Source organism: Eubalaena glacialis, chromosome 11 (assembly GCF_028564815.1).
Source record: "Eubalaena glacialis isolate mEubGla1 chromosome 11, mEubGla1.1.hap2.+ XY, whole genome shotgun sequence".
Lineage (NCBI taxonomy): Eukaryota > Metazoa > Chordata > Mammalia > Artiodactyla > Balaenidae > Eubalaena > Eubalaena glacialis.
The window spans coordinates 109,368,195-109,384,035 of NC_083726.1; the positions used below are offsets into that span (position 1 = coordinate 109,368,195).

The window sequence follows — 15,841 nt, forward strand, 5'->3', positions numbered from 1 at the left end:
TCCATGTGGGAAAAAAACTGACCTCGGCCCTACCTCAACAATACAAAAAAATTAATTCAGAATTGATTACAGGGACTTCCCTGGTGGCGCAGAGGTTAAGACTCTGTGCTCCCAATGCAGGGGGCCCAGGTTTGATCCCTGGTCAGGGAACTAGATCCCACATGCATGCTGCAACTAAGAGTTCGCATGCCACAACTAAGAAGGCCGCGAGCCACAACTAAGGAGCCCAGCTGCTACGACTAAGACCCAGCACAACCAAATAAACAAAATAAATATTAAAAAAAAAACTTTAAAAAACTGATTACAGATACAAACATAAAAGCTAAAACTATAAAGCTTCTTGGAAGAAAACATAGATACAACCTAAATGCCCATCAAAAGAATAGATCAACAAATTGTGAAATATTCATAAAATATAATACTATCCAGCCAAAAAAAGAGAAAAACCCTGCTACTGATATATGCAACAACAGAACCTCACAGACATCATATTGAGTGAAAGAAACCAAACATAGTATATGATTCAATTTTATATGAAATTCTGGAAGAGACAAAATTAATCTATGGTAAAAATTTCAGAGCAATAGTTGCCTCTAGGCCTAGGACAATGACTGGAAAAGGGCATGAGGAAATTTTCTTGGGTGATGAAAATCTGCTAAGTCTTGATTAGAGGGAGGTTACAGTTATGATGCATTTGTCAAGATTCACTGAATTCTATACCTAAGAGTTGCGGGACTTCCCTGGTGGTACAGTGGTCAAGAATCTGCCTGCCAATGCAGGGGACGTGGGTTCAAGCCCCGGTCCGGGAAGATCCCACATGCCACAGAGCAACTAAGCCTGTGCGCCACAACTACTGAGCCTGCGCTCTAGAGCCCACGAGCCACAAGTACTGAACCCATGTGCCACAACTACTGAGGCCCGCGTGCCTGGAGCCCATGCTCCGCAACAAGAGAAGCCACAGCAATGAGAAACCCGCGCACCACAAGGAAGAGGAGCCCCCATTCGCCACAACTAGAGAAGGCCCGCGTGCAGCAACGAAGACCCAACACAGCCATAAATAAATAAATAAATTTTAAAAAGCGTTGTGAATTTCATGATTTATACATTTTACCTCAACAACAAAAAATGAAACTTTAAACAAACATTGAACTCTAATTAGTAGGCTTGCTTTACCAGTTATAAAGTTCCTTCCTGTGTTTTCTCATGTGTGAACAAACATATAAATATATTGAATATAATGGGAGCTGATTTCCCACTCTTGGAAAGATACATAGATTTCCTAACTGTCTGCTGAGAGGGACCAAAGCAAGGACACACAAGTAGCAATAAACACACACTGTAATCAGATCTTGGTTTCTCAATACCCTTCTCCACTAAAAGGAACCAGGCCATCTTCGAGATATGACTGATTCTGGGGTAAGAAAAGTTCAAGATCCACATGGAACATCTATGTGCCCATAAGTAAAGAACTGCTCAAAAAATGATGGGGAGAAGTCCAAACGACAAAGAAGCCACCATAAAGAGGCTCCCACTGACAGTTCAACAGTGACCCAGTGACCCACAGCCTCCAGCACTTTTTCTCTCATCTCATCAGTGGGCTGCATGTTCCTGTGGCAGGAACCACACCCTTTCTTCAGAGGTCTGAATCTCTCCCCTGTGGGTGGAAAGGTAGCACTTCCTTTAAGTTTCTAAGTTACTTCCTTGTTAACCCATCTTCAGCCCTCAAGGTAGTAGCTGCATTTTGTAGTTCCTACTTCTATAAGACTTGTGTGTAACTTACAGTCCTCTCTTACCCCTTTTAGTAATTATTTTTTACTAAAAAACAATTCTTTATACTAAATTTTTCCTTAAAATCACTCATGTGGTATCTGTCTTCTGATTGGATGCTGAGTGATACAGGATCATTATTTCCCTCTTAGTCCTATCAAGAAATGCATACCTAAATCAGGAGGCAACATCAGACCAAACCAAAATGAGAGACATTCTACAAAATAAGTGACCTGTACTTTTCCAAATTTCAAGGTCAAATAAGATAAAGAAAAATGACAACTAATTGCAGTGTGTGACTCTGGCTTTGCTTCTGTGGTTGGGAAAGGGTAAAAAAGTGCTATAGTTCCTAATTTGGATAATTATACTGTGGTAATGTAAGAATGTCTTTATTCCTAGGAAATACACACGATGTACTTAGTGGTAATGGGGAACTTACCCTCAGATTGTTCAGAATAAAAGTGTGTTTGTGTGTGTGTGTGTGTGTGTGTGTGCATGTCTGTGTAGGGAGGATGGGGGGGAGAGAGAGACCAGTAAAGCAAATGGGGCAACATGTAAATACTTGGCAAATCTAGGTAGAGTGTATACAAGAGTTCTTTGTACTCTTCTTGCATCTTTTCTAAAATTTTTAATTTATTGATATATTAAAATTGAAAATTACCAAAAACAAAAATATATTTAGCCCTGGAAATATGTTAAATATGATCATTTTTTAAAGGAGGGCATCAATAAAAGTTCAAAATTGAAATCTGGTTCAAGATGGCAAATTGAATACATGCATAATGGGACTGAGAAACTACCAAACAAATATCAAAAGATTGCTAAGCAGATCAGAAAACGTGAGCAGGTAGAGTGTATTTGACAGTGAAACCACAGCAAAACCTGTAACAAAAAAACTCCCTCAGGACAAAGCTCTTGAGAGGTTAAAAAAGGCATTCCCAACAGAGCTCCCACCTCAGAGTCGACAAAAGAGCAGGTCTGGGACAATTTTCAAAGCCATGAATTGAAGCAAGCATTCAAAATACCTAGCTCTTTCAAGCACCCTTCCCTTTTCTGCATATACTAAAGAGGAGGCAGCCTCAACATTTGATTTTAGGAACCTCCTAGAACCGCTTTCTTAATATTTTTATTGGAGTACAGTTGATTTATGTTGTGTTAGTTTCTGCTGTACAGCAAAGTGAGTCAGTTATAGACACACGTGTATCTGCTCTTTTTTTAGATTCTTTTCCCATATAGGTCATTACAGAGTATTGAATAGAGTTCTCTGTGCCATTCAGTAGATTCTTATTAGTTATCTAATCTATATATAGTAGTGTGTATGTGTCAATAGACAAGTTACTTTTATTATTAGAAAGCAACTCATCTTTCAATTTTCGTATTTTTTACTTGAAGACACATCCAAACCCAACCCAAATATACCACCTAGCCTGAATTGAATGTACCAGTTAATAAACAAATGCAGGATCCTAGAGTCAGTATAACGCAGTGTCGAGAGCATGAACTCTGGACTGTATACACAACCTATATAACTAACTTATCCCTAAATGATGGAGCCGGAATACTGACTCCATAACTTAGTAGCTGTGGGCCCCAGGGTAAGTCACTTAGCCTCTGTCGCCTTTAATTTATTCATCTGTAAAATGGGGATAAGATACCTCCTCAGTAAGCTGGTCGTGAAGGTGAAGTGAATTGATACTCGTTTAAAGCACGTACAACAGGGCGGGCTTCTCACAGCGTCAGCTTCTATTATTATTCGATTCAAGACGCTGTTCTAGCTCTGGTGAGCACACGGAGGAATCAAAATCCAGTCCCCATCCGAGGAGACGGTGGGAGGCACACGCAAATGCAACGGAGGAATCAAAGCAGAAAGAAACCAGACTAAAGCCAGGTGCGAGCAGCCAGCGGGCACTGGGAGGACGGAACGGTTCCAGCTGAAGAGGGTGAGTCCAGGAGTCACAGGCGCCTCTGAACCGAGTTCTATGAACGGGTAGGACTTCCACACGCGGCTAAGACGCCACATGTGAGAGACACCGCCAAGGATCTTAGCAAAGGCGCAAAGACCAAAAATTGACTTGTCTCGGTCTGCAGAAGTGGTTGCAGAGTGTTAATCGAACAAAATGCCGGAGGGATGATAAGGCTAACTGGAATAGTAACCCCTGCCGCACCTCAAGGTGCTAAACCGGAGACAGGACGTAAAGAACAAAAGTGACGGTAAGAAAGCCAGGAGGACCACGACCCAGTCGCTCTCCACTATCCTCTAGGGACAACGCGACTCGGGGCCAGCACACAGCGAACCAGCGTCCCCCTCAGGCGGCAGACGTCCTGACGCAGCAACCGGCAGGAGAACTACAGCTCCCGCCGCGGCCTGGGGATCGGGCCCCGCCCCGCATTTCCACTTCCGCCGCCCTCCGGTCCAACCTACCAGGGAGCGAGCCTGGCGCCTGACCGCGCGTGACCCCCGCGTGACCCCGCGTGACAGGGGCCCGAGCCGAGAGGCCAGGAGGTGGGAGTCTGGGACCCCAGTCACTAGAAAGGCGACACGCAAAGGTGGAACTAAACTTGCAAATCTCGATAGGGATTGGAGTTGATGCCGCGGGGGCGGAGCCTAACGCCCACGGTCCTGGCCAATCAGCGTCCGGGATGATCTGAGAGGCCGGGAAGGGGAAAGGGGCGAAACGGTTCTACGGTGACATGCCGCGGGGTCTAGTGGGAGGAGCAGTTGCCCAGCGGCCGCCCGGCACTTCCTGTTTCCGGTTCCCGGAGTGGAGCCCAGAGAGGCGCTCGTGGGGTCGCTGGCTCTGCCGCGAGCTCTGGAACCGGGGTCTGCGGCCGACCCCTCTCTGGTCCTGTCTCCCAGCCGCGAGCAGGTACTCGGCCGGGGATTCTGAGCTGTGGCTGCTTCCTTTGCCCGTGACACGTGAGTATGAGGGGCGTGGAGGAGGAGTGGGCTGGAGAGCGCTCACCCCTCGTGGCTGTGACGGGGGCCGGGATCGCTAAGTCTCCCTTGGCCCGGGTTCTAGCCCAAAAATCCAGCTAAGGAGCCTGAGGGTAGAAAGGCGGAGGCGTAAGGTTGGGGAGTTACAGAGTCGCCAAGGGAGTGAGGGAGAAAGGATCTCCAAGACCACAGTTTGGAAGGCAGGGAAAGGAAGGTCGCTAAGTCTGGAGTCCGTTCGAGGTGTTACTGGATACCCCTAGACGGGATTTTGGCCCGCATCGTAGAGGGAGGTCAGGTGGCATCATTTGTAGAGGGTATGGCCCTAAGCATTTGGAAAGTCGGGAGACTAGACGGGACGCAAATGTCTGGAAGCTTGGAAGAAGTTTGAGGGAGATGAGTGTATGGTACGAAGAGTCGCCAATAGAGGGATTTGCGTTCCTCTTTGGAGGGAGCTTCCGCCCTTGGGCCATAGAGCTGCTTCCTTAAGGCTTTTCAACCTTGGGCGGTTCAGCTAGTTAGGGCTGCTCTTCTGAAAGTGTGGGCTGCTAGAGACAGGAGATAAGGGCCGTCGCATCAGAAATGAGCCAGAGAGAAGAAAGTAGAAATTCCACCGCAAAACAGAAAATGGTCATGGCTAGTCTTAAGGAGCGGGGGAAGTGAGTGGTACAGAGGCCCAGTGATGTAAAGTGCTTCCCAATTCCTGGCTTAGTCATTGGTCATCCCACTGGAGAATTTTTTAGCCTTAACCGTATGGATCTATCGTTGTAGAACAAGAAAATTGAAAGGGATTTTTCAAAATCTTTAAGTCCTGCCGCTTGTTTCCAAAGTATCTAGGACAAAGTCTTGCACCTTGAGAATCTAATTGTAGCACAATTAGATGTAAAAAGGAACTACCCAGCCCTTGGATTTCATACTTTTACCAATACATTTGTGCACTCCTTTATTTATCAGAAAATAGCTTTATACCATGACTCGTTCAAGTTGCCTTACTAATAACTTCATACATGTTTAATACTTGGATAACCTAAGGCAAGTAACTTAAGCTCTGTAGGAATCAGTTTCCTCATCTATAAAATGGAAGAAATTATACCTACTTTTCTGGGTTGTGAAGATTGACGAACATAATCTAGATAAAGCACTTAGAGCGTATGCCACTGAATCAAAGAGAAGCAGCTCAAATGTAGCCAAACCTTAAGCAGGAAAGAGAAGAATATATCTCTTTTTATCTCCTATCTTTTTGAACGAATAATTAAAGGAAAGCTAGTTCAACTCAACTAATGCTGACTGCAGGGTGTTCAGCCCTTCATCCTTTCCCAGTTTTGTGAGAGTCTTTGTTCTAATATGGGAAAAGAAATCATCAACTGTTAACAGATAAGGAACTAACTTTGAAGCCAAAGAACACAGCCTTCTGTGTGAGCATCCCTCCAGAAAATGGTCCTGGATAAAAGAATATTGAAAGCACAGAAAGTTGAAATTTCAAATTGGGTCCTGAGAGAATATAAAGAAAATGTCATGCTTAATCAATCTAATAAAAGGAGCCTCTTATTTCATTTTAGTCAGCTGGTCAAGTTGTGTGGAGCAGTGAGTTAATTTAGAGAAGGTAGGAGTTTGAGGTCTGGGTTCTTTATTCCGCCTCCTGTTTAGTGAACTGTGTGAGGGGTCACTTCCCCTTCTTGCTTTGTCAAAATGAAAGCAAGACTTTGGCTGCCTACTCTGATCCCCCAAAAACTTAATGTGAAAGGAATGGTTAAGTGTAGACCATGAGCTCAGAGCTGCACTGTCTGTTTCACTCCACTAGCTGTGTCTAGTTTTCTCCTCTGTAAAATAAGGACAGTCATTGTATTTACTGCATAGGGTTTTTGTAAGGCTTAATTGGTTAATGTATGTTTAATGCCTAGCAAAAGGCAAGCACTCTAGTGTTTCCTGTTGATGCTTTGTATGTGTTTATGGGGGCCTCAGACTTTGTGGCTAGCTATACTTATTCTATGGAAACACCTTATTAATATTACTACAATGAATTGATGTTTGGAGTACACCAAGTCGGGGAGATGACTTCCCAAGTATTGGTTGCCCTGGTGGAATGTGGGAAACGGAATGTCAAATGTGGGACTTCCCTGGTGGCGCAGTGGTTAAGAATCCGCCTGCCAATGCAGGGGACACGTGTTCGATCCCTGGTCCGGGAAGATCCCACATGGCCACGGAGCAACTAAGCCCGTGCGCCACAACTACTGAAGCCCACGCGCCTAGAGCCCGTGCTCTGCAACAAGAGAAGCCACCGCAATGAGAAGCCCGCGCACCGCGACAAAGAGTAGCCCCCGCTCACTGCAACTAGAGAAAGCCCGCGCGCAGTAATGAAGACCCAACACAGCCAAAAATAAATAAATAAAATAAATTTTAAAAAAAGAATGTCAAATGTAAGTTCGTTAAGCTCTTTATCATGGTGCCTCAGAGGCGGTTGGCCACTTCAGGATGAAGTTGAACATCTCTTTCCCAGCCAATGGCTGCCAGAAACTCATTGAAGTGGATGATGAACGAAAACTTCGTACCTTTTGTGAGAAGCATATGGCCACAGAAGTTGCCGTTGATGCTCTGGGTGAAGAATGGAAGGGTTATGTGGTCTGAATCGGTGGGAACAACAAACAAGGTGTTCGCCATGAAGCAGGTGTCTGGACCCATGGTAGAGTCTACCCGCTACTGAGTAAGGGGCATTCCTGTTACAGACCAAGGAGGACTGGAGAAAGAAAGCACAAATCTGTACGGGGTTGCATTGTGGATGCCAATCTGAGTGTTCTCAATTTGGTCATAGTGGAAAAAGGGGAGAAGCATATTCCTGGACTCACAGATACAACTTCACCTCGTCAGCTGGGGCCCAAAAGAGCTAGCAGAATCCGCAAACTTTTCAGTCTCTCTCTATGTCCGCCAGTATATTGTGAGAGAACCCCTAAACAAAGAAGGTAAGAAACCTAGGACCAGAGCACACGAGACCCAGCGTCTTGTTACTCCACGTATTCTGCAGCACAAACGTCAGCATATTGCTCTGAAGAAACAGCATACTAAGAAAATAAGGAAGAGGCTGCAGAATATGCTAAACTCTTGGCCAAGAGAATGAAGGAGGCCAAAGAAGAACACCAGGAACAGATTGCCAAGAGACGGAGGCTGTCCTCTGAGAGCTTCTACCTCTAAGTCTGAGTCCGGTCAAAAACGAGATGTTCTAAGAGTAACAAATAAATGAGATCAGACATCCAAAAAAAAAAAACACGTAAGTTTGTTTAGGAGAGTGGAGAAAATTTATTCAGGTACCTATTAGTACCCATTAAATTCTGCCTGTTTTAAGTTTTATATGCTAAAAATGCAGTGGAGTCAGTGGCCCAGCATGACAAAGAATTAGAGGACTTTAAAAGAGTATTCAAACCAAAGTCCAGACTTGTAGTATGGAAGCATTTTATCATAAGTGAGAAAAGTTTGGAAGAATTGAATCTTTGTATCAGAAAAATTGGTGATACTGTTATAAAATTAACAAGTAGCGATGGCCTAAGGGATCATTAATGGATACCAAAGTGAATTCTTTTGAAAGGGTAAATCAGTGTATCCTGGGTGTAAAGATGGAATTAGAGAAAAGAAAATGAGTTTGGGAAACAGAGCCGCATGTTTCCATTCCTAAAGCAGTACAAGCATCAGATGAATTGGATTTGCTAAATTGTAAAGTGACGTGATGATTCCCAAGAGTCATCAGCAATTGGAAGCTAGAAACTCTTGAGGTTCATGACTTGTAGAGCCTGAGGTGGGTTTTGGAATACTTATTCAAACCACTCATTTGGACCTAGTGAATTTTGTTCTTTCTGTCATTTAAATGATTGAATGATTTTTCAGAGGTGAGACATCAGAACAGGTAGATGTCGAGTTTTAGGTGCTGTGGCTGTGTTTATCTCTGTTCATCATTCTTATGGTGAATATGAACAAAGACTGTTAGATGCTCCTGAATATTAAAATGAGGACTTAGGTCCCAAAGTATTCAAGTCTCTTTCTCTATTTTACATCTTTCTTAATAACTTCCAACTAGCCCTTATCAAGTGTCAATTGTAATTCGAGTATTATCTTATGGAGGGCCACTGGTTTAAGCAGTATTTATGAACTAGTATTGAACTCTAAATAATGAGACATCTCAATCTAATTTCTCACCAAATGGTAAAGAGGCAAGGATGTCTCCACCAGGCTGTCATAATTTAATTCTTTTTGTTCTTTCCTTTCCCTCTTCTCACCCCCATAGTTTGTTCTGAAGGACTTACCTATGAATTAGACTGAAAGTGATTGATATATAGAGAGAGTTTCCCGACATGGGTGATAGATATATATGTGCATGTGTGTATATACGTGTATATATATGTATATCTATATATGGGTTTCCTAACACAGGTGCTCTTGGCATAGAGATATTAAAATTAAAAGGTAATATTTGTTGCATACGCCAAAGAATCTTATAGTTTCTGCATAATCAAAATACTGTTCATTGGTCACACTTAATTATTCTCTAGGCTATTGATTGGTTCTTCTGACAGTTTCTAGGACCAAAAATGTGTTTTTCTCCCAATACAGCTTAGAAGTCTAGATATTCTTTTTTTGTGCGCACCTTGCAGAAATCTCAACAACAATCTGTAGACACTAACTCTTCACCAAGGCCAATGCTGTCCTCTTTGTTGAATGCACATGAAAGGGGCACGAGAAGGACAGGAGGTGACCAGTGGTGTCAGGCAAGGGAGTCAGCTAGGAAGAAGCTTTTGAAATAAGTTTTAAAAAGAAAAAGAGAGGGCTTCCCTGGTGGCGCAGTGGTTGAGAATCTGCCTGCCAATGCAGGGGACACGGGTTCGAGCCCTGGTGGGTTCGAGCCCTGGTCTGGGAAGATCCCACATGCCGCAGAGCAACTGGGCCCGTGAGCCACAATTACTGAGCCTGCGCGTCTGGAGCCTGTGCTCCTCAACAAGAGAGGCCGTGATAGTGAGAGGCCCGCGTGCCGCGATGAAGAGTGGCCCCCGCTTGCCACAACTAGAGAAAGCCCTCGCACAGAAACGAAGACCCAACACAGCCATAAATAAATAAAATAAATTAATAATTGGGAAAAAAAAAAGTTTAAAAAAAAAAAAGAAAAAGAGAAACCTGGAGACTTAAGATTCCAATTCTGAATATTAAATAATGGGGAAAACAGAACTTGAAATGGAGACAAGAAAATAAAGCCCAATATAATAATGAAGAAAACTGGCTAGTGTAAAATAATAGGTGGTGGGTGGAAGATTAAAAGGTTAAAAAAATACCATTCATTTATGACACATTCATATGCTTTCTTTCTTTCCCTTCTCTCCCGATCCTCTCCCTCTTTCCCTAACACACACACTCCCTCTCCCAAAAGGATGTTCCCCCTCTACAGCTCCTGGAGGACTGGCCTGCTCCTGCTGCTGCTGCTGGCCGTGGCAGTAAGAGAATCCTGGCAGACCGAAGAAAAAACATGCGACCTGGTAGGAGAAAAGGATAAAGAGTCAGAGAAAGAGTTGGCTCTACTGAAGAGGCTGACGCCGCTGTTCAACAAAAGGTAAATGAGAAGAATCTTAATGGGCTTGAGGAGATAACTTCATTAAAGAATCTCTTCGTCCTCTTACTGATTTTATCTTAGTATTACTACCAAACATAGGGGGGATACGTGTATCGTAACCTCCTCTGAGAGACGGTTCTAATCTGAACTTCAGCAGTATTAGTCTTATTTGGCCGTGCTGTCTTGCTTTCCTTCATGATATAGAGCACGTGCTCAGCCCACGGTTCAGCAGCCGTGTGCAGGTACCTTAGGCAGAAGAGTAGCGGTTTCCAAGACTGGATACAAGAAACCAGCTCATAGGAACTAAAAAGCATTATTTGATGCCTCGATATTTAGAAGTATCAGATGAACATATTTAGGCCTACTGCGTCATCATAAGTGTCAGGAATCTTCTGGTATATAAATCTGAAGATAATCTTTAAGGAAGGAGGGTGTATCTCATGAACGTAGACCCTTACTCAGGGGAACGTAGTAGCTAATGTTTTAGCATAGTCTAGAGCAATTATTCTAGAAATATCTAGAATACTAGCTGTCGGATGCTGTATTTTTTTTTTTTTTAATTTATTTATTTTTGGCTGTGTTGGGTCTTCGTTTCTGGACTTTCTCTAGTTGCGGCAAGTGGGGGCCACTCTTCATCGCGGTGCGCGGGCCTCTCACTATTGCGGTCTCTCTTGTTGTGGAGCACAGGCTCCAGACGCGCAGGCTCAGTAGTTGTGGCTCACGGGCCTAGTTGCTCCGCAGCATGTGGGATCTTCCCAAACCAGGGTTCGAACCCGTGTCCCCTGCATTGGCAGGCAGATTCTCAACCACTGTGCCACCAGGGAAGCCCCCGGATGCTGTATTTTAATCAGTCATCATCAACAGTTAGGGTGTTCTGTCTGGGTCATGGATATCTCATGATGCAACAGATATTATGCACTAGGACGTTTAGCCATGACGTCAGATAAATAAGTTGAGTGCACCGTTGTTGTTGTTGTTAAAAAGGAAACTGCTCTTCCTAAGGCTGACAGCTGTAACTGTCCTCTTCCTTCTCACTTCTCCTCACAGCTTTGAGAGCACCGTGGGCCAGGGCCAAGACGTGTATATCTACATGTTCCGGGTGTGCCGAGAAGCTGGCAACCGCACCTCTGGGGCAGGCCTGGTGCAGATCAACAAAAGTAATGGGAAGGAGACAGTAGTAGGGAGACTCAACGAGACTCAGATCTTCAATGGAAGTAAGATTCTCCCTGTTGATCCCTCTGATAATCCTGTATGTCTCAGCCCTTCCCAGTCTCTTCAGTGTATACCATACGGTATGTGTGGTTCAGTTCACCTGAGACACCTGCAAACCACAGGATACCTAGTTCCACAGCTCCTCCACAGCCAAGGCTCAGGACATTTATGTGTTTGTTTTAAAGTGAGATCAAGCTTTTTTGCAAACCAGTCAGTCTACAAAAATTTCCCCACCATCTTGAGTTATGTTGATAATATTTCTCAAAAGTCATAAAATCATATTGCTGGAAAGGACTATGTGAGCAACTATGGTCTGTTTTCCTCCCTTAAGCAGATAAATAAATTATTCATTGCACATTGTTGCTCCTGTAAATAACATAATAAAAAACAACGTCAAGAGTTTGGGGCTAGGGGTCAGAAGACTGGATTTTTGATCCAGCTCATATTTATTTGTCCTGTGACTTTGAAAAGTCATTTCACCTTTTTGATTTTGTTTTCTCATATGCAAAATTGGAAGCACAGTCCTTACCTGATTCACCTCACGTGATTATCGATCAAATGATACTTTGCAAAAGAAATTTGAACACAGTAAATACTAAAGAAGGAAAAATGCCCCCCAGTCTTCAAAATCATCCACTTTGAATTTATCTGTGGCGACTTTATGATCTTAGGCTTTCCCTTGCCACCCAGTAATTGTATGGAACCTCTTCTTTTGATGTTAGCAGGTATTCGGAAAATGTGAGTCATGATTAAGGTATGGATCATAATTGTATTTGCACTATCAGTTGCCTTAATTTTTGTGGAAAATTAAGGTTATTCTTGTATGACTGTCTGATTCTTAGTCGTCTTACTAAGGGAACACACAGCTGTTATAAAGGAGCAAGGATTAGCTGCTGTTTCTGGTATACAGAGCTCATCCTGAACGGGTTATTTTAATTACAGCCAATTTCATTGAACTCACTTCCACTCTACCACAGTGCCCAGGTCTGCCTCTGCTTTTCCCGCACCCCGAAGCTCCATTTTCCTTGTCCCTCCTCAGGTAATTGGATCATGCTGATCTATAAAGGGGGTGATGAATATGACAGTCACTGTGGCAAGGAGCAGCGTCGGGCAGTGGTGATGATCTCCTGCAATCGACACACCCTAGCGGTGAGGCACCCTGGGGCCTAGGAGCCTAGAGAGGAGATGAAAGGACTGGCCTGAGGTGGGAGAGACTGTCCAGAGGGAACAAGATAATTGGGACGGAGGAGATAAAACGAGAAGTTCAGCTTTTCCCTGAGTCATAGGCACCCATGTTCCATCATACATGGAAGAGAAGGTTTTGAACCAGGAGAAGGCAAATGTTTTGGGGGTTTTGTGGGTTTGTGCTTTTTTCAGACAGGTGTCAGACACAACATAAATGTTGTGTTCTGTCCTCTTGTCATCAGGACAATTTTAATCCTGTGTTTGAGGAGCGAGGCAAAGTCCAAGATTGTTTCTACCTCTTTGAGATAGACAGTAGCCTGGCCTGTTCCCCAGAGATCTCCCACCTCAGCGTGGGTTCTATCTTACTTGTCACGTGAGTACTTTTTCCTTTATCAGTCCAAACCTTTTTTTTTTTTTTTTAAACTCCACAATTACTTGTAGGTCTATAGGTACAAATAGTGTGTGTGCATGTATATGTTATACTATAATTTGTAAAAATCCTCTTTAAACTCTGTGCAAGTTTAAAAAAATGACTTAATGTTTTGTCCCCAATAAATATTTGCATTTGGAGGTAGGGTTTTTTCCCTACTGGAGGGCTGGACAGTTTTTAATATGCTGCCATTAGATTATTAGAACTTTGAAAGAAATGGAGTTGTATATCTAATGGTGACTGTTCTCAGCCCTAAGTCAGAGTCACAAACTCTGTCTTATTTTATTCTGATCATTTTGGTTTTCTCAGACTGACACTCTAATTGGTTTTCTAAGGACCTGCCAGCCCCCTTGTTCATTCAACTGACTACCCCCCTTTTTTTTTTCTTTCATTTTTATGGAACACAGCTTAGGAAACAGGTAACAATGAATACAGAGATTATCTTTAGTATCTGAGTCTTACTATTTCTTGGTTTTTGGGTATAGATGTCTTTCTCCCTCAACAGGTTTGCATCGCTGATCGCTGTCTATATCATTGGGGGGTTCCTGTACCAGCGACTGGTGGTGGGAGCCAAAGGAATGGAGCAGTTTCCCCACTTGGCCTTCTGGCAGGATCTTGGCAACCTGGTAGCAGTAAGTAACAGGGCAGCTGGCTGAGTCCATGGCCTACAGACAAGGTTGAATGACCAGCCATCCTGGTTTGCTCAGACTGAGGGGTTTCCTGAGACACAGGACATTGGGTCCTAAAACCACAAAAGTCCCAGCAAACCAAGACAGTTGGTTGCCCTAGTACAGATAAGCAACATAGCATCTTAGTGTCTGGCCTTGCTAAGGCTTGGCTGGAAGGGCAGTCCTTTTGCTGAGACTTGGGAACCTGATACAGCTCTTAAGGGGCCTACGTGAGGAAAGGGTGAGGCCAAGTTAGAACCTGTCTGCTCTTCCCCACATTCGATTCAGGCTGATCCTTGGAGCTTTGGGGTTTTCTCTTCATTATCCCTGGAGAAAACCAGTTCCTGCCACATTCTTGGACCATAAACATACTCTGCCCACCTGAAAGCTGCTGATTTCAAATGATCGTTTCCTTCCTTTCCTTTCCCCCTACAGGATGGTTGTGACTTTGTGTGCCGATCTAAACCCCGAAACGTGCCTGCTGCATATCGTGGTGTGGGGGATGACCAGCTGGGGGAGGAGTCAGAAGAAAGGGATGATCATTTATTACCGATGTGATTGCACTTTAAATGTCCAGCTTCTTCAGCCCCCAAACCAAAGCATCCTCAGCCAGGTTTCTTAAGCAGCCTCCGCTCCAGTCTCTCATCTCCCCCTTAATATTGCTCTTGCTTTCCGGTTTGCTCTTGGTTTGCATCCACTTGTCAGTAGTAGAAATGCCTTCCCTTTGTTCCCTATTATTTGTTTTCCCTCCTGAGAGGTACAGTTAGTTGTAGGACAGAGATAATATAATAGGGCCAATGACAGCAGAGGCTGTTGCACGGTCTCTTGGTATCAGAAAGTACAAGTAGGGGAGTTATCGTGAGCAAAAGGGTGTGGCAGGCTCCCTGACCCTTCCTTTTTTAAACACATTTTCACAAGTTTTTGAGACACTGGATTTCTTTAATTTAAAAAAAAAAAAAAGCAAAGAAACATTATTTATACAAGGTTTGATTGCTTTCATGCTGTTGCTCTGTACCCTACAGTAGTCTCCGTGAGAACCTGGATGTCGTTTCTTGCTGCTTGGAACTATTCTGCAGTGACTACTTGGTTGTGATCCAAGTACTGCCATTTGCTTTGAGCCTGGTGATGTCGTAGACTTAATTCTCCCACCTCTGGGATTAGGATGGGAAAATTTGAAATTTCCCAATTAGAGGATGACGAGGTACCATACATCATTTGCTGGCATTGGAGTGACTTTATAGCTGGAGCTAGGACCTGGATTGTAGTCTTAGGTTATTGGTCCATCTGCAGCCAAAATGCCTAATCCAGAAGTCCGGTCCATTGGAAAGGGATATTGAAATTGACCTCCTATGCTGCCGGGGTTCCAGAAAAGGGAAGTCTGTTTACCTTGTAGTGGGATCTCCTTGATGGCTTTCTTCTCCCACTTGCAGTCAAAGCTGGCAAAGCTTTTCTTATTCCTAAAACGTTCCCTCTATCAATCAGTATGTCTAAACATGTTGCACTTTCCTTCATAGGCATGTCATTTTGACTTTTTTTTTTTTTTTGCCCCCAGTCTTCTGGAAAGGGAATGGAAGCAGAAGTGGGACATCCAGGGCTCTGCCATCTTCCGCCCTGGCTGCGGCGGCTGCGGCACGTGTCCCTTTTTCTGGCTCAGGGACGTGTCTTCTCGCCCACGATCTTATTTCTGTGGGGAGACGGTCTTAATCTTCTGATGCTTCCACCTTTCTGTTCAGGCCATGTGCCCAGAAACCTGGCCTGATCTTTGTGTGATAGTGAGCCTGGGCCACTGAAGAGTAACATGGCTCCGCTGGACACAGGAGGATGGAATCAACAGGCAGGGGCCTTTTTTAGCCTTTAGAGAAGGAAATGAAATGATTTCATCTTTGGACTTTTAAATACTATTGGAATGATTTTTTTTCTTTCTAAACAGGGAAAATAATGTCATAAAAGCATCTTTTTTGTTATTTGTTTGCATCCCTCCCCCACACTCTGGTGTTTTAAAAATGCAAAAAATATATACATTTTTTTGTACAAAAACAACACTTAAAAGATGATTAAAAAAA

At 43.8% G+C, this 15,841-nt stretch overlaps 1 protein-coding gene and 1 pseudogene across 1 annotated transcript; both read left to right on the forward strand.

Moving 5' to 3' along the window:
* Nucleotides 1-4,289: 4,289 nt before the first annotated feature.
* Nucleotides 4,290-15,730, forward strand: M6PR (mannose-6-phosphate receptor, cation dependent). The gene is made up of 7 exons (XM_061205546.1): nucleotides 4,290-4,684; nucleotides 10,104-10,283; nucleotides 11,331-11,497; nucleotides 12,535-12,644; nucleotides 12,923-13,053; nucleotides 13,616-13,742; nucleotides 14,214-15,730. The coding sequence occupies exons 2-7, from the start codon at nucleotides 10,105-10,107 to the stop codon at nucleotides 14,334-14,336; spliced, it is 837 nt and encodes a 278-aa protein (XP_061061529.1). The 5' UTR covers nucleotides 4,290-4,684; nucleotide 10,104; the 3' UTR covers nucleotides 14,337-15,730.
* On the forward strand, nucleotides 7,172-7,915 carry LOC133100958 (small ribosomal subunit protein eS6-like; annotated as a pseudogene).
* Nucleotides 15,731-15,841: the final 111 nt, after the last annotated feature.